This window comes from Babylonia areolata, chromosome 17 (assembly GCF_041734735.1).
Source record: "Babylonia areolata isolate BAREFJ2019XMU chromosome 17, ASM4173473v1, whole genome shotgun sequence".
NCBI lineage: Eukaryota > Metazoa > Mollusca > Gastropoda > Neogastropoda > Buccinidae > Babylonia > Babylonia areolata.
The window spans coordinates 10,307,604-10,326,953 of record NC_134892.1 but is presented as its reverse complement, the minus strand read 5'-3'; the positions used below and the strand labels follow the sequence as shown (position 1 = coordinate 10,326,953).

Here is a 19,350-nt window from a genome sequence, read left to right as displayed (position 1 = left end):
AACAGTGCGCCAGCATCAGCACAGTATCAGCGTGTTGTATTTTAATTGTGTATTTTTCTCTGTAACTGTGCATTTCCCCCATATTTCTGCAGCTGTCAATGCCGTCGCAAACTGCATGCAGGACTTTCGATCAATCTTTGACACACGTGAAGCGTGCCTGAAATCTTCGGCCTCGCCAGCCGAAATATTGTGACGTCACAGTGCACGAAGCCAATCAAAAGCAAGGAATCGTTCCCCTCCTCTCTAGTGATCCGGGTCTTTCGGGAATCAGCTGTTTCTGGGTTAAGTCGTTAGGGAGAGGAGGTGGCGAGGAACTGTAGACTTTTAGCTTTAGTTAGTGCCGAGATATTGGAGTAAACTTCACATTCTACCCACAGTTCGTGGCCAGGTGAGAATTCTGTACGCTTTGAAGCTCGTTGTGTGCTGTGATTGTGGTCTGTCGGAGCTGTCTTGCCACTTTCGTACCTGACCGCATTTCGGTTTTCTCGGGCGGCCATGCTTGTTTGTCAGTCATGTAGTCGTCCAAGGTCGCCGGCTTCAGCTAGAGCTGTATGGATAAAAATGTCAGATTTCATATCAGCCTGTCTGTGGGAGATTTACTGCATGCATGTTTTCAGATACTTCCTCAAAATTTCATTTCCGGTTTGTCATAGACCTGTTATCTGTGCGTTGTCGTCTGCTCGATTTTTTCGACAAAGGGGGACCTCGTGCGCTCATCCCAGCGTGCACTTTGGGGGGAAGGCGATGAATAATTCATGATCTCTCTCTCTCTCACCATCATCATCATCATCATCATCAAATATGGGACAAACAGAGCATTTTTGTGTGCATTGTTTAGATTAATCAGCTTCTAAGATTTCTAGAAAGATAAAACTTGTCTGCTGTCAATATAATTTTAAAGACTAGAGCAGCTCTAGATAGGGCTGGAAAGTTGTGCACATACTGGTTTAATCTTAAATGTGTTTTATTGGGTAGCACATTTTCACAAAATGTCAAAAACAGCCAACATGATTTATTTCTTTTACCAAATTATAATAGTTTACACTTTATTACATTGATAAGACATTGGGAAGTTGAGGACTTTATATTTTGTCTGTACAGAGCAGTTTTTTTTGTTTTTTTTTTGTTTTTTTTAGAGTCACTTATTAAAAATTATTATTATGACCCTATTCCTGAAATGCTGTAATTATTTCCAGCTCTATATTTATATTGTCATTGAAAGTGAACAAAGCACATTAAGTGTATTGCTATTTTGTGCATTGATTTTATCTTATGAAAAGTTTGAAGAACATTTTATCTGAATCTGCTGAATTATTGCCATACATTTTTTGTGAACAGAAGAGGGAAAATGCATAGTATGATTTGTATATATATATATATATATATATATATATATATATATATACATACATTTAGTTTTGAAGCAAAGTTTTACATGCACACAAGCAGGCAGTCTAGTTTTCAACTGTGCACATGCATGCACACTCTCACAGTCAAGCAAACACATTCACGTGCACACGCCCCTATGCACATACCCTCACATACCTCCCATACATTTGCACGCCACAGCATTGATGCCATTTGAGGTGCTTTACTATGACTCATGTGAAAATTATGATCATTGTTTGAAATACCAGATTCATTGTTCTTTGTTCTATATTTTGTATTGTGTTGTGTTCAGACTTCAGACCAGGCAGCTAGCCCAGAATTTTGAAGTTCTAAGTTGACAAAAGTTTTTGTTTCATCTACCCATTCTCTCCCTCTCCCCACCCCCCTTAAAAACAGTTATTGAAAAATAGAGCCTTCCTGAGCCTTCCATATTCTTTTTTTTTTTTTTTTTTGAGGGGTGGGGGGATCTTAAGATGCTTATCAATTATCTGTCAAGACAGTGCAGTGTGTGTGACTGTGAGAGTCTGGGTTTGATTCCCTGGGTTTGATTCCTGCTCTTACCTTTCTTCCAAGTTTGACTGAAAAAAATCAAACTGAGGGTTTAGTCATGCACATGAGACAATAAATTGAGGTCCTGTGTGGAGAACACAGTTGGTACTCAGAACCCCCACCGCCCCCCGCACCCCCCCCCCCCCCCCACCAAAAAAAAAAAAAAACGCAAAAAAAAACCCACAAAAAACCCACAGCAACAAAGGGGTTGTCCTCTGACAAAATTCTGAAGAAGAAATCCACTCTGGTACTGGTAGATACACAGATATATAGGCACTCAAGGTTTGACAAAGTGCATTGGATTATACTGGTGGTCAGTCATGTGCAGAGCATATGTGGTGTAGCATATATCATTACATGGAATCATCCTAACGTGATGTTGCCTCCTTGAGAAACAGAAGCTGAAACATGTTTTTTAAGCTTTTGTTTTTGCATTCCCTGTGATCTGCTTCCACATTCTTGCACCATCCTTAGCTGCCCAGCCCCGAGAACAAATGCAGATGTATTTTTCAAAATTGATTTATTAATATGATGTTCATCTTGTGATCTTGTCTGTACCTGGACCTAATACTGGTTGTTCTTTTATAGTATGTCACTGTGACTGTGTGTGTGTGTGTGTGTGTGTGTGTGTGTGTGTGTGTGTGTGTGTGTTTTCCAAAATCTGGTTCCTATCTCATTTCCATGTGATGTTTATCACTGAGTCAAGTTACTGGTTGTTTATTTACCCCACCCCTCCTGTTTCTTCTTTCTTTTCTTCTTTGTTTTGTTTCTTGTTAGTTATTTTTACTGCATGATTTGAAATATTACATTTTTTTTTTTAATGGTCTATGATCTTCCACACCTACCAACTCCTCTTAATTTTGTTGTTGGTTTTTTGTGGAGTGACAATATGACAAAGACATTGTTATTGTCAGGTTTTGGAAGCCCTGAGAGATTTGCTGATTTACTTTAGTGAGGTTTAGGCCTTCATGTCTCAGTATTAAAAGTGGAATGCATGCACCCACATGCACATCAGTTGAAGTTGGGTCAGGTTTTTCATGCTTAAATTGAATAGCTTGGCCTTAATATTTGAAGGCTTTTGTTCATACCACTACCAGTTTGTTTATTTTATTTGTCCATTTACTTCGAGTGGTATCACGTAATGTGGCTTGAGCCCTTTTAAGGAGATATATTTTAACACACACACACACACACACACACAGAGAGAGAGAGAGAACTCAGAACTCTTTTTTTTCTTTTTTTTTTCCCAAGGATTAAGATTTTAGGTATTACCTTTCTTCCACTCTGTCCTTGCAAAGAGAGAGAGAGAGAGAGAGAGAGATCTTTCCTTTCAGTTGCATTCTGCTTTTAGCACGAAAGACTACAACAAAGGCAATGCGAACTGAGTATTATTGTGGTATAGCTAATATGCATTTCTTTGTTTAATTCTTGCCAGTTGAATCAGTTGACCGAGAAAAAAGAAGTGTTCTATTTATGCAACAAAGGCACGATAATTGTTGTTTGGTTTGATATATGAGTTTGCATTATGATTCCGAGTCGGAAATTATGGAGAGCCATAAGAAACGGAATGCTCAAGCACAGTAAGTTTTGGGCGATGTCGGTCATCAATATCTTGTTGCAAAGTGACAGCGTGAATTGAGGACAAAGGTCACAGGACTAGCTGTGCGGTGGCGCGTGCTTGCAAAGGTGAAGGCCGTCGTTCCAGGCAGCCTCGTTTTCGGTGTCGGTTTTTTAGCCTCGCTTCGTGGTCGTTGGCGTGATTGTGGTGGTGGTGGTGGTGGCCTCGATTCTGCTCCACCATTCCGTTCACTTCGTCCTCCTTCCTCCCCTCCTGCCCCCCCCCCCCCCCCCTTTCCGACTCTCACCCCCTCTCTTTAGCACCGAGTCCAAAGAGCATTGTTACAACTGCGTTGTAGCCTTGTTTACGGTGTCTTAGTCGCGCGTTTCATTGTCTCAGTTTCTCTCTGTGTCTGTCTCGTCCACGGACGTATATATTATAATAGTCCGTGGTCTCGTCTCTCTCTCTCTCTCTGTGCTATGTACTCGATCTTTCGTCTCTACCTCAGTCCATCCTTTTCCCCCCAGTGTGACACAGTTTACGGTGCTCCTAGTGACACAAGCTCACTGATACTGTTATTTCATACGTAAGCGTGCGTCAACGAAATATGAACCATATCCATATATATATATATATATATATATATGTGTGTGTGTGTGTGTGTGTGTGTGTGTGTGTGTGTGTGTGTGCGCGCTCTAAAATCTCATGCTAGTGCCTAATGTAATAAGGCATAGGACAGTAGTTTCTAGTTAGTACACACATTTGTTCATGTGTGTCTCTGTCTATGACCTGCAGTCTGCCAGTTGTCTTTGATAAATATTCAGGCCAGGGTCTTGTAGCATACACTGTATTGTGCTTTGTACATTACACCCAAAGGCTGAGTCTTGTGCATGACACCTGTAAGTTTATTTTCAAGTGTATAAAACCAAACTGCTTAGAATCTCCATGATCAAGTACACATAGGGTAGAATGAACACACATGTATTTTATTTATCTGGTGTGTGTGTGTGTGTGTGTGTGTGTGTGTGTGTATAACTATAAAATTAATATATATATATATTATTTCTGCTAATATCCTCTCCCCTGTCTCCTTATTTGCGAGAGACCAACACTTACTCTTGGACCAGTTGAAGTACAACAAGGGTTATGAAAGAAGGGTTTTTCAGCTTTGCGAAGGTCAGAGGTCACTGTTCTCAAGACTGTTCACCTTCGGCTTATTTTGTGCTGAGGTTAACTTGTCCATGGATACCGACTCCCTCACCAAAGAGGAGTTGTGAGAATGAAACAGAAAAGTCAAACTTTAAAAGGTGCCCGCTGCACATGTACAATGAATACATACAATATTTAGTCTTTATATTTGATATGTTCATTCACTCAGTGAAAGGCATTTGTTTTGACAGTGAATATATTTGTATGTAAGTCTGTATTTATATCTTCATTCACTCAGTGGAAAAGCATTTATTTTGACTTTTGAATTTGAAAATGTGTGCCAGTGACCTTCCCAAAATATAATGTCAGTAATAAGAATAATACTGTGGGTATATAATGCGCTCTACCTGCATGACTTAGGGTCCAGGAGCACAAACAGAAAGGTTACAAAAATTTACACAAGGTGTTTTGATCAAGACTTAACAAGCAACTTCGCAAGAGAAATTTTTGAATAATGTGTCAGTAGCAAAGCACACACACAGACACATGCACACGCACACACACACACACACACACACCTCCATGATTTGTACAGATGTGTTTGACTTTGAGGTCAGACTTGAACTGAGCTTTTGTTTTGGAAAACCACATAACAGCTAAACAAGTATAGATCTTTAAGGTTCATTCATAATCTTGAGAAAAACAACAACAAAGAGTGCAAGCATAGTTAGTATTTAGTCTTCTTCTTCTTTGTTCGTGGGCTGCAACTCCCATGTTCACTCGTATATATACACGAGTGGGCTTTTACGTGTATGACCGTTTTTACCCCGCCATGTAGGCAGCCATACTCCGCTTTCGGGGGTGTATTTAGTGTTCAAATCTAATTGTTTAAAATTTTAAAGGAGAGTGAGGGTGGGACATGAAATGAGTTACAAGAATAGAACATAGAAAACCAGCTTTGTCTTGTAAATTAATATATATAATGTAGTAATATTATACTAATAAAACTGACAGTGACACTACATTCTAGTACAGCTACTACTTAGTACTAAGTAGTCAAATATTGTAACAATGCAAAGTGGGGAATAAAAGGAACTGTACATGTATACAAAAAATCTAGGTGAAAGCAACATGTTGAAATGGACATGACGTTTCTTATTATCAGCTGACTTCATGGATGAATTGTACTGTAGTTATTCAGAGTTTGTTAATCATGTCTGCTGTCATGTACGCAGTAGTTTTTATCACTTATTCATTATCAGGCTGCGAACAAGATCGCCATAACACAGACGTCAGCTCTGTGAAAGATTGGGATTCCCGTATCTGCTTAGTGAAACAAAAACAGAAAAGAAACAAATTATACTGTATAGTGCTCAGTGATACTGGTAAAAATCGAAAGACTGTTTAAAATGTTATTTTCAGGATGTGAGGCATTGTATATATGTTACCCAATCAATATTAAATTCAGTGTCGGTGAACATGATAATATTAATATATTGGGTTGTGGCCTTTTCTGTCAACATCATGTGTAAAGTCAGTATCAGTCTTTTCTTTCTTTTTGGCTGTCAGTCTCTCCTTTCTGTCTCTGTCTCTCTCTGTTTCTCTGTCCTCAGTCTCTGTCTCTGCCTTTCTCTCTCTCTCTCTCTCTCTCTCTCTCTCTCTCTCGCTCGCCTTATCCTTTTATCTCATTGTCTTCTGTCTCAAAGTTTGTTGTTTTTTGAAAAAGAAGAAGAAAAACTATGTGTCCAATGGAGAAATGATAGTGTGTATGTGTGCATGTGTGCGTGTGCATGAGTGCTCATGCGAAAGTGTGTGTGGTGTGTACATGTGTACAAGTGGCAACATGGATGCATGCATGGATGAAAATATGTCAGACGTTTTTTAGGCATAATTGCAAACAAATGTTTGTGCACATGGTGATTGTGTGTGTGTGTGTACCCATGTTTGCGCTTAAAAAATGCATCGTATGTGCATGTTTGTATGGATATGTGTGTGTGTGTGTGTGTATTTATGCACATGCAAGCATGTACTTACACAAATGTACACTCATGCACATGAAACATGGGGTGATCACATGGAAATGTCTGCAAGCCAGTGAAAAGACAAAGCGAAAGAGGACCAGGGCATACTGTTGTATTAATTACAAGAAGAGATACTGGCTCTTGCCAACGCAGTGACACCTGAAACTACACAGTGTGTCCTGAGTGTCAGTGAAGGGTCAAGGACATCAGTCTTGCAGACAAAAGCTGAAAGGCTGAGGACAGGCAGGTAACTCCAGGCCTCTGAAAATAACTTGGGTAACCTCATACAGGGATCTGGGGTACAGGAGAGAGAGAGAGAGAGAGAAGGAACAAATGGACCAAATTTTATTGCTGTTAAACTGTCCAGCCCATTTTGTAAAGCTTCACAGGAGAGAGAGTATGGGGGTGGGGGTAGGGGCAGTGCCTGCCCTCCTTGGGTTTTTTGTCAGTGTGGGTTGAAAATGTATGCACATCTATGTGTGCAGGTGTGCACGTACATGCCTCATTGATGCTTGATGCGTGATGAAATAAAATGCTGTCATGTTACCTGTGTGCTGAGTATGCATATATATATATATATATATATATATATATATATATATATATATATATATATGTGTGTGTGTGTGTGTGTGTGTGTGTGTGTGTGTGTGTAATTATTTCACAAACATCTATTAAGTTATATGCCAGTAATATCGATAAAAGTAAAAGACTGTCATGCTACAAGTGTCCTGACCATGCACATTCAAATTATTTCACAAACATCTAATGAAATATGTATGCCAATAATACCTTTTCTTTCACATGCACACACACACACACGTGTGCACACACATACATGTTGGGCCATTGCTATATCAAGAAGCAAGACATAATGCAAGTAATATGAATTGTGCAAGCAATTTTATGTGGGATTATGTATGATGACACATAGAATGACAGGTATTGATAGACCTGTACTTTTCACATGCAATTTGTTAGTGTTTGATTTTGAACATTATTTTCATGTAGACACTGATAGATAATGGTTACAGGTTAGGCAAATTTGTTAGGTTGATTTTCAGGACTGTGGACTTAATTGCAGTGGCATTCTGTACACATGGAGTATATCTGGAATTTTCTGAATAATGATATTATTATTAATAATATTAATAAGCACATTTTTCATGTTTTGTTCAGTGCACCAGTACTGTATTAGACAAAGTGTGTGATTTAAGAGTACAGAAATAAAAGTATAACACTCTTGAATTAATGAGGACATGGTGTACTCTAGTAGAAAATAGAATGCAAGAGTACAGAACAGGTCTTGCCTGGAATAAACAGGATATATCATTCATTCTACACGCTTTTTGTTTTGTTGTTGTTTTTTTTGGTTTTTTGTTTGTTTTTTTGTTGGTTTGTTTTTAAGTAGAGCTCAGGAATTCTTTTTCTGCCAAATGCACACAGAGAATACAGTTCAAGCAGTGTAATATATGTGTTGATAGGATTCAAGAGAAGAAAGGTAAAAGTCAAAATTTGAAAAAAAGAGAAAAAAGTGCTGTGTAGAATGCCCAAATCTTTCCGTGTTAGGAAAGGTGGTAGTTTTCTGGGTAAAGTGGAGGACATGAGAAAGACTTGTTCACGTGTACAGACTTGTAGACTGTGGAGTGCGAGTGGAGCTGGTGTTTCTCCTTCCTTGTTTGTTGACATGAGGGAGTGAATGGAAGGGAGGTGAGGGATGTTTTGCCTTTGTTTTTTCATGAGACTTCTCTCATGATTGCAGAGATTACATATATGTGACATATTACTGTTTGGATTTATTGAAAGAACAAAAAAAATTGTATTCAAACAAAACATACATAATGCATGCATGGGCACAGACTTCTCTCTTTCTCTCTCACTGGTCACAGTCACACACACACACACACTCTGAATCTCTCATGGTCACACTCACACACACACAACACACACACACACACACACACACACACACACACACACACACACACACACACACACACACACACACACACACACACCCCTTCTCTCTGTCTCTGTCTGTCTGTCTGTCTCACACAGTCACCCAGCACTCGCACACTCTCAAACACACACACAATTAAAACTGGCCTTTTACAGTTTTATGTGTGCTCTTCCTTCGAGTTCAACTCTTGCTGAGTAGACAATATTTTAAAATGACAACCAGTTGATTGGTTTGTGCTCGACAGACTGTAAACTTCAGTTTCATAACAGTACTGTTAGGCAAACACTTCAAGGTTTACTGCTATAATGTTGTCACTCTTCAAGAAGAATAGGTCACAAGGTCTTTGTAGGAATTCTGAATTTGAAGTGTGAGCTGTCATGCTGTATGATACAGGTCTGGACAGGGGTTACTTAATAGGGTGGAGGTAATGGACTGGTAAACATGGGTTGAAAAATTGTAATGTCAGATGTTCACTTTGTGTGGATTCCAGATTTACTGAGGCTGGAGAAATGTCTTGAGTGGTGATGTTGGTGTTATTGTATTGTTAGGTAAGAATATTGTGATAAATGATTCATTGAGGATGTTTTAAAAATCACTGTTGTCAGTGTTATAAAGTTCTGTCTGTGTCTAATTATGATGTCAGCTTGGACTTGCAGTGTGTGTTTTCCTTTCATTACCCTGTTGTGAATTAGTCCCAAGTTACACAACCCAATCAGTCTTCATGAATTTATCCAGTGTTACAAATTAGCCCCTTATTTATCTACCCTTGTCTCTCCTACTCCTGTCTTTGGCAACTACAATTGTTTGCCAGCTCTTGTCGCCATGATGGCCACATAATGTTAATTTTCATCATTGGATAACACTATGGTATTGGATAATAGCTTGAGTGAGGGGGCATGTGATTGAGAGCAGTGAGCACCAAGAGTTAAGGGTCACAGCTGTCTACTTGACTTTATCAGCCACAAAGTTATCAGGGGTTTTGGCAGGTAGGTGGGATCGGCTCAGACAGTCAGGATAGTGGAACCTGTCATAAAAATCTAAGCCATCAAGGCTGTACCAATACCATGTCCTGTCCATCTTGTCGGCCAGTAATTTGTCATTCTCCAGACTGACACTGTGGACTTGTGAGACCTGGGAGCAAAGCTGTGGTTGGCGAGTTTGTGCCGGTTCACATTTTGCACACTCAGCATGATTGTGGTTTTAGCGGAGAGATAGTGGATAACAGTACCAGTAGGGCTCTGATTGGTGAGTCAGGAGTCATCCCCCCTTATAGTTATGCTTATAAATAGTTTTACGCCTTTGGTATTGCTCTTAGTCACTGGTACGCTGTAGTACAACCACTACAGGTCCAAAGACTGATTAGTGTGGAGAGTGAAACGAGGGCTGACTGATCTAGACTAGAGGTCAGCCCCTAAGTTTCTACAGGATGTAGCAGGTGGAGAACTTTGTACGAGATCTGTTTGTCAGTCTGTCACTCTACAACTTTTCTGTATTAGCCAGGTGTGTTTGTGTGTGTGTGTGCGTGTTGCACTACTAGATACTAAAATAGTGGCAGTGTACTTGTGTGCAACACAAAACAGTGGTTTATGTGAGAGAGTGAGTGTGTGTGTGTGTGTGTGTTCTCTTTGATCTGCCACTGGCTTCAGTGATTGTATTCGTTAATGTTGCACTCAGCTGGTTATCACAGAGGACTGTCCAAATCTGGTGTGTTTTAATAGTGTTTTTCAGAGCTCTGGTGCTAAGTGCTCTTTGCCTGTGTCAGCTTGTCTCCCTTTACCAAAATCTTTTTCTTGGTCATTCTAAGTAGAAGGTATCAAGCAGTACTTCAGTCTACAGCTGTGGAGGGGGAAATTTAGGATGCTAAGTATGAAGATTTGACCTCTTTGACAGTGTACCACACTGCTGTATACATGACACTCATAGACATGGTGCAATTACAATTTACAAAGTTTACATGTTTCCATTATCTTATCTATAGGTTTGGCTTCAAGTTCAAGCAGTCATAAAAATGTATGGAGGTATTAGTTATAATATTCAGCAGCTTCAACAAATGTGTCTTTAGAAACATGTAATGATATACTGGCATGGAGTGATTGTTTGTGGACCCACATTTTCTTGCATTCACACAGACAAGAAAGAAAAGAAGAAAAAAAAAGAAGACAGGACACAGGGTTGTTGAACAGAAGGGATCACAGGCATGTTGAGACAGATGGTGGAGCATGATGTGTGTGACTGGAGATTAACAGCCTGGTGGCTGATGATTTCAAGGTCAAGTACTTTACATAGGGGATTGATTAACTGAGTGGGCGACAATATGACCCAATTTTTTTTTTGTTGTTTTTTGTTTTGTTTTTGACAGAAATGTGTGGTTATGATGGCAGGAGGAGAAGGAGGGTGTCAAAAATCCTCATGTTTTTATTATTGTTTCATATTTTTTACTAATTTTAGCTTTTTTTTTAATTTTTAATTTTATTTTTTTTTTTTTTTTTTTTTAGTATCCTTTGATGAGTTTGAGTTTGAATGACATTGATGATTAGTTTGAATGACATTGATGATTCATAGTAAATACCTTTGTAAATAGTTGCTTTTGATGTTTTTTTTAATTAATGATGATAGATTATAGTTAATTGATATGAAGAGTTAGCTCATGTCACTTTTTTGAATAATAATGATTCAATCATCCATAGTAAAGTAATAGTTTTCTTCTTTTTTTTTTCTTTTTTTTAAATTTTTTTTTAATAAGAATTGTTCCTAGTAAAACAGTTAATCATGAGTTTGCTCTTGTCATTTTTGAATGGTAATGATTAATAGTAAACTGTTTGCTCTTGTCACTTTTTTGAATAATAATGATTCGTATTAAATCAGTAGGTTTTTTTTGTTGTTGTCATTTTCAGTGATATTGATTCCTTGTAAATCAATAGTTGTTTGTGTGCTCTATCTTTCTTTCTTTTTTTTTTTGTTTTGTTTTTGGATGATAAGGAATCATAGTGAATTTATAACTTGTTTGTTCTTGTCATGTTTTGAATGACAATGAATGATTCATAGTAAATTAACACAGGTAATAGTTTGCTCCTGTCATGTTTTTGGAATGATATTGATAACGATTAGATAAAAAGACTCTACTCTTGGATTTTTCTTCTGGCAGACAAACCATGTAAAGAAAGAGCCTGGCAGGTGCACAACGACAACAAAACATCAACATGGCACGTGCAAAACAAGATGTGGGCAAGTCGCTGGAACGGCTGAAGAAAGAGGCGCAGGCCAGGGCGGAAGAGGCGGAAGCGGAGGCGGCGGAAGGGGAGGAGGATGGGCTTCCGGACGGGGGTTGGGGGTGGATGGTGGTGCTGGCGTCGCTGGTGTGCAACATCATTGTGGACGGCGTGTGCTATTCGTTCGCCATCTTCAAAGAGCACTATATGGACGAGTTCAAAGCGTCCAATGAACAAGCCGGCTGGGTGGGGTCCCTTCTGGCCGGGTGTTACCTGACTGTGGGTGAGTGTTTGGGGTGGTGGTGGTGGTGGTGTGCATGTGTGTGTGTTGGTCACTGTGTGTGAGTACATCTGCGTGTGTGTGTGTGTGTGTGTGTGTTTTGTCTCTGTGTGTGAGTGTGTGTTTGTGTTGGCATGCATGGTTTGTTTTCAGGTGTGGAGTGGCTGATGACTGATGTTTTTTTTTATGCTCCATGTGCATACCAGAAGCCAATAAAGAGTCTTTCAGTTAAAAGGTATAGAGCTGTACTGTTGTTAATCAAATAGGAATTTTATCATTTATAAATCATCAGCTTTCTGCCAACTTCAGACAGCAAAGTCATGATGAAGACATTGGTGTTACCTTTGACATCAGATCAGATGGTCAAGTTACCTTTGATTTGATAATGAAGTTACCTTTAACATCAAAGCAAACAGTTTACCTTTGATCTGACAATGATGTTACCTATAACATCAGATCAGACGGTTATGTTACCTTTGATTAGGCAACACGAGCTGCTTGGACCTGTGTGACAAGCAAAATAAATGTGCATCACAGAAGAATTATTATTCTTTTGTGAGAAAGAATGGAAATAAATCCCCATATGGAGTGCACTATCTGCATCACTGGATATTGTGACAAAAGTGCTGAAGCCTTTGAGTGGTGACATGTGGTGACCTTCCTTGAGACATGAGTCATATGTATTCATTATCATATGGTCGGTGATTTCCCCTGGGCAACTGTATGTCCTTGATGGTCTAAGTTATCTCTCTTTGCTACTTTCTCTGTGATGAATATTCGTTAGAATGTACTGTATTTTCGGGTGTCTGTGATTTATTTATTTGTTTTATTTATTCATTTCCATGTATCTTTATAATATTGCTTATTCAGTTATTGCCCAGCTAACCACTTGTTTCAATGTTGTACAAGTAGCAGATCTGTAGAGTAATAGGTGTTCTTGTCTTGGGTGTGAAAAGAGTAATAATACAATTACAAATTCTTGAATTCCTTCAGTTTAAAACTTTTTGCGTTGAAAACAGAACTTCTTGCAACAAATATTCATACAAGTCCCTGATGAAAGGAGAAAGCTCAGAAACAGTGTGTTATAACAATCTAAGAAAACAAACAAATATAAAACAAAAACTAAAGAAACACAAAACAAAACAAACTCGCTTTCTTAAATGCCAATAACATGAATTAACAGACATGTAAAAAGATTGAAAATAGTATATCATAATTTCAGTCTGTTTTTATATGTGTGTTTAGCAATGTAGATTCGGTTAGAAATTAGAATATGCAGAGATAGAGTGGCTGACCCTCAGAAGGTGGTCTGAGACCCCATAGAATTATTGAAAAAGAGCTCCTGGGACTCTTCAAGGTTTTTAATTATCAGAATTAAGCCATGTAAATTTTGCCCTAGTTGTCTGATCAAAACAAACAGCTCTGTTTATGAAGTTGCAAGGTACGAGAGGTAATACACCTTTCAGCAGAATGCATTGATTCTGTGCCAGAATGTACTCTCGTAGTACACACTACACTGTGGGATGCTTTGTTGGATGTCAGTCTTGGCCCAGAGTGACAATACGGGAAAGCTGAAAATTGTGGGTGCCTGAAATGTATGAAAGAATTATGAGGCCAGAACAGTAGAAGAGTAAATGATTAGTAGACAATGAAGAGTGGCAACTCTCTCCATACACAAGGTACACAACTTCAAGTCAGTGCTGCTTATGCTACCCATTCAGCTTGCACACATGTAAAGGAAAGGTACATTGGCACAAATCCAGATATTTCCTCAGAAAAGGAAGCTCTGGGCTTGTCCTTACACTGATCATTTGACATGAGCACACACAGCAGCAATGACAGAAGAAATGTGCAAACACAAATTAGCCTTTTATTCAAGAACCGGCATAACCTTTTAGTCCTGAATATGCTAGATAGAATATACAGACAGTACAGATCTGTGTGCACATGTCAGATGATCAGTATAAGAACAAGCACGGGGTTTCCTTTTTGAGGAGGTATTTGGCAATGTATAGTCTTTTATTTACCTGTGTGCTAGCTGAATGGGAAGCCTAAGCACCATTGACTTGAAGTTGTGTACCTTGTGTATGGAGAGAGCTGCCACTCTTTATTGACAGTTAATCATGTATGGTTATCTTTTAGACTCTAAGGCAAAGAAAACATAAGGTTCTGTGTTTACTTCTTGAACAGATGACACCCACAAATAGTTGATTCACTGATTCAGTAGACATAGCTTGCAGTGGACTTGTTAAGGCTGCAGACATTGGGTGTTTTAAAATGTTGGGCAGAATTCTTAAATGCACAGGACAATTAATAAACCCAACAAGTTAAAATTTGGTTTCTGAAATGACTGGAAGGGGATTTAAAAAAAAAATCTTTTATTGGTTATTTCAATTTATTTCCAGGCCAATAACAGCTTTAACTCAGAGAGTGATTTAAAGAATCACCACTATGTTAAAAATACAGTATTTTTATGAATAGTCCTGCATTAGCTGTAGATATGTAATATATTTCTCTCCAGACCATAACACTTTTGAAAATGAGAAACTTCTGATTTTGATGCTCCTAGTCAGCCATCGCTGATAGCATTAGGGTTACTTGCACTACAGAAAGGGTCCCACTTCCAGCAAGTACTGCAGTACAGTTCAAGCATGTGGTCATTTACTCAGGTGACTGACATTGTTAGGTCAGTCACCTGTGTGTGTGTGTGTGTGTGTGTGTGTGTGTGTAGAAAGAGGGAGAGAGGGAGGGACTGTGTGTGTGTGTGTGTGTGTGTGTGAGTGGAGAGAGAGAGAGAGGGAGGGAGGGAGGGAGGGACTCAGTGTGTGTGTGCATGCATGTGTGTATGTGCATGCTTTTACACAAGAGTATGTACATGTGTGTTTGTATGTGTGCATGTGCGTGTGTTTATGAATGGTTGCGTATACCCTGTACGAATGTGTGTATGTATACATGTGTGTGTGTGTGTGTGTGTGTGTGTGAGACTTAGAGAAGGGGAAGAGAGGGAGCTGACTGGAGAGAAGGGGTGGGGGGAGAGAAGAGAGTGGACAGTCAGTGACCTGAGGAGGCAGGGGAATGGGGAGGTGAATCACACTGAAGAGAAATAAATTTATATGGTATTCTTGCATGCTATGTTGTGTGCAGCTTGTCAGTGAGTTCAAGCTGGTGTGTGCTTGTGTGTACATGTACGTGTTCCCCTTCATGTGTGTGTCAGTGAGTTCAAGCTGGTGTGTGCTTGTGTGTACATGTACGTGTTCCCCTTCATGTGTGTGTGTGTGTGTGTGTGTGTGTGTGTGTGTGACTGAGGGAGTGTGGGAGCTTAAAGGGGGTAGGTAGGTGGGGAGAGATTACAGGGACAGAATAGGGTCGTTGACCTAATGGTCATGACTAATGGTAAATAGGTTAGACATGCTGTACATTATTATTATTTTTCTGGTGGATTTGTTTCAGCTGACCGGAGTAAAAAATGTCTGGTTCTGTTTGATTGGAAAAAAAAACAAAAAACTGAGGCAGTAATAAAAGATTATACAATGTGTGTGTTTTTGTGCGCATTTGCATACTGTTTGACCGGATTGTAAAAAATTGTGTACATGTTCCATATAAATTGTATTTGGTGTCTGTGTTATCACTCTATGTTAAATGTTTGCCTGTAGACTCAAAAACGACTTTTTAGTGCACATTGAGCTTTACACTCCTTCAGTTTAGTGGTGCACTGAATGATTATTGTTATTGTTCATTTGTTATTTTATTTTTGTTAGTATTGTACTAGTAGTAGTGTAATTCTTACTAGTACTTTATTGTTTTTAAAGTGTATTTAGTGTTATTATTACTAGTAATTTATTGTTTTTAAAGTGTATACATAACACTGATTAAATATATGTGTTATGTTTATAAAACCATGTGTTTTGTGAAGCACCCAGAGTAGATTTCTTTATAATGTGCTATGTAAGTGGAGTGATGGCCTAGAGGTAACGCGTCTGCCTAGGAAGCGAGAGAATCTTTGAGCATTGGTTCGAATCATGGCTCAGCCGCCGATACTTTCTCCCCCTCCACTACTGCACTAGACCTTGAGTGGTGTTCTGGACACTCGTCATTCGGAAGAGACGATCAACCGAGGTCCCGTGCGCAGCATGCACTTAGCACACGTAAAAGAATCCACGGCAACAAAAGGGTTGTTCCTGGCAAAATTCTGTAGAAAAATCCACTTTGATAGGAAAAACAAATAAAACTGCACACAGGGAAAAAAATACAAAAAAATGGGTGGCGCTGTAGTGTAGCGACGCACTCTCCCTGGGGAGAGCAGCCCAAATTTCACACAGAGAAATGTGTTGTGATAAAAAAGAAACGCAAATACATATATTTGCAAATACAAATACATGTTCGTAATTCTATGAGTATCCATCATCATCATAAGTCCATCATCTGCCTGTTACTAGTAGTAGTAATAGTAGACCGTGTTAGTATGTAGTAGAGTTGGTAGTTGTACTGTTATTACTGTCATTATTTTTATTTTTCACATCATCATCATTATTGTTGTTGATGTTGTCAGGGCCCATCGTGGGGGTGCTGGAGGAGAGGTTTGGGGCGAGGAAGGTGACGATGGTGGGGTCGGCCATCGCCTGCTTTGGTTTCATTGCCAGCACTCAGGCCACCAGCATTGAGATGTTGATTGTCACCTGGGGAGTCATTGGAGGTGAGGCCATGTGTTTGTCAGGTGGGGGGGAGGGGGATGTGTATGTGTGGGGGGGTGGAAGTGAGGCCATGTGTATGTCAGGTGGGGGGGAGGGGGATGCATGTGTTGTGTGTGTGTGTGTGGGGGGGTGTGCAATAGATATTCGTGCATATTTGTCTGTGAGATTATGTAACTGTTGTGTACAGATTTTGGAATACGGGTAGGGAGGAGAGAGTTCTCTTCTTCTTCATTCGTGGACTGCAAAACTCAAAACTCCCACTTTCACTCGTATGCACACGAGTGGGCTTTTACATAACATGTATGACCGTTTTTACCCTGCCATGTAGTCAACATACTCCGTTTTTGGGGGTGTGCATGCTTGGAATGTTCTTGTTTCCATAACCCACCGACTGCGGAAATGGATTTTGGAATACGGGTAGGGAGGAGAGAGTTCTCTTCTTCTTCATTCGTGGACTGCAAAACTCAAAACTCCCACTTTCACTCGTATGCACACGAGTGGGCTTTTACATAACATGTATGACCGTTTTTACCCTGCCATGTAGTCAACATACTCCGTTTTTGGGGGTGTGCATGCTTGGAATGTTCTTGTTTCCATAACCCACCGACTGCGGAAATGGATTTCAGGATCTTTAACGTGCATATTGATCTTTTGCTTGCGAATACCCATGAAGGGGGTTCTGCACATATGCTGACCTGGGAGATAGGAAAAATCTCGACCTTTTTACCCACCAGACACCGTTACCGAGATTTGAACCTGGGACCCTCAGATTGAAAGTCCAACGCTTTAACCACTCAGATATTACGCTTGTCGTAAGGGTGTGTGCAATTGCATATTTGACTGACTATGAGATCATGTAACTGTATTGTATTGTGTACAGGTTTTGGAATACGGGTAGGGAGGAGAGAGTTCAGTTCAGTTCAGTTACTCAAGAAGGCGTCACTGCATTCGGACATATAGACTGACGGGCGCAATAGCCGAATGGTTAAAGCGTTGGACTTTCAATCTGAGGGTCCCGGGTTCGAATCTCGGTGATGGCACCTGGTGGGTAAAGGGTGGAGATTTTTCCGATCTCCCAGGTCAACATGTGCAGACCTGCTAGTGCCTGAACCCCCTTCATGTGTATACGCAAGCAAAAGATCAAATACGCACGTTAAAGATCCTGTAATCCATGTCAGCGTTCGGTGGGTTATGGAAACAAGTACATACCCAGCATGCACACCCCCGAAAGCGGAGTATGGCTGCCTACATGGCGGGGTAAAAACAGTCATACACGTAAAAGCCCACTCGTGTATATGCGAGTGAACGTGGGAGTTGCAGCCCGCGAACAAAGAAGAAGAAGGACACATATACGCTACACCACATCTGCTAAGCAGATGCCTGACCAGTAGCATAACTCAACACGAGGAGAGAGAGGAAAAGATGTGGACAGGGGCACACTATAATTAAAGTATTCTGAGTGTTGGCAAATGTTTAGGGGCATCACGATACAGGTAAGTGGAGTGATGGCCTAGAGGTAACGCGTCCGCCTTGGAAGTGCGAGAATCTGAGTGCACTGGTTCGAATCACAGTTCAGCCGCCGATATTTTCTCCCCCTCCACTAGACCTTGAGTGGTGGTCTGGTAGCTAGTCATTCGGATGAGACGATAAACCGAGGTCCTGTGTGCAGCATGCATTTAGCGCACATAAAAGAACCCACGGCAACAAAAAGGTTGTTCCTGGCAAAATTCTGTAGAAAAATCCACTTCGATAGGAAAAACAAATAAAACTACACGCAGGAAAAAATACAAAAAAATGGGTGGCGCTGTAGTGTAGCGCCTGAATTTCACAGAGAAATCTGATGTGATGAAAAGAAATACAAATATAAATACAAAAGATATGTTTCACTTTGAATAGACAGGTGGCGGGGTGAGGTGTGATCTGATTGCTTGCTATACTTATGATTGTACAAGTTGATTATCTGAAAATGAGGTTCATTTGCACAGGTCATTGTGAGGTGCATGTGCACAGATAGAGCTGTGATTGTAAGAAGGTGTGATGATTTGTTTCACACTGAATCGACAGGTATCTGGTTCTGTATGATCTACCTGCTTGCAATACCTGTGGTTTTTACAAGCTTATCAGCTGGTAGTGAGGTGCATACACACAGGTGTTTGTGAAGTCCATGGAGACAGGTAGTACTGTGGTTATGAGAAGGGATGGTGATTTGTGTCATTCTGAACTGCCAGGCATTGGGTTTGGCATGAGTTACTGCCTGCAGTTGGCATGGGTTTACAGACTGATTAGCTTATAGTGAGGCACATACACACAGGTGGAACTGTACTCCGGTCATGAAAAAGATTAGTGATTTATTTCACTTTGAATCAGTTATTGGTTTAGCATTGTGAAGTATATATATATATATGTACACAGGTGATTATGAGGTGCATACACACAGGTGATTATGAGGTGTAAACACACAGGTGATTATGACTATGTGAGGTGCAACACACAGATTGTGAGGATTAAAACACATATATTGTGATGTGCAAACACACAGGTGAT

The 19,350-nt window shown here is 40.0% G+C and overlaps 1 protein-coding gene across 1 annotated transcript in view; it reads left to right on the top strand.

Annotated features, from left to right (window-relative positions):
- Positions 1 to 266: 266 nt before the first annotated feature.
- The window catches only part of LOC143291645 (monocarboxylate transporter 5-like), a 34,532-nt gene continuing 15,448 nt past the window's right edge, over positions 267 to 19,350 (top strand). Inside the window, exons 1-3 of the mRNA XM_076601626.1 lie at positions 267 to 388; positions 11,772 to 12,118; positions 16,665 to 16,808. Coding sequence (XP_076457741.1) covers positions 11,827 to 12,118; positions 16,665 to 16,808 — 436 coding nt within the window. The 5' untranslated portion in view covers positions 267 to 388; positions 11,772 to 11,826. The remainder of the gene's footprint in view (positions 389 to 11,771; positions 12,119 to 16,664; positions 16,809 to 19,350) is intronic.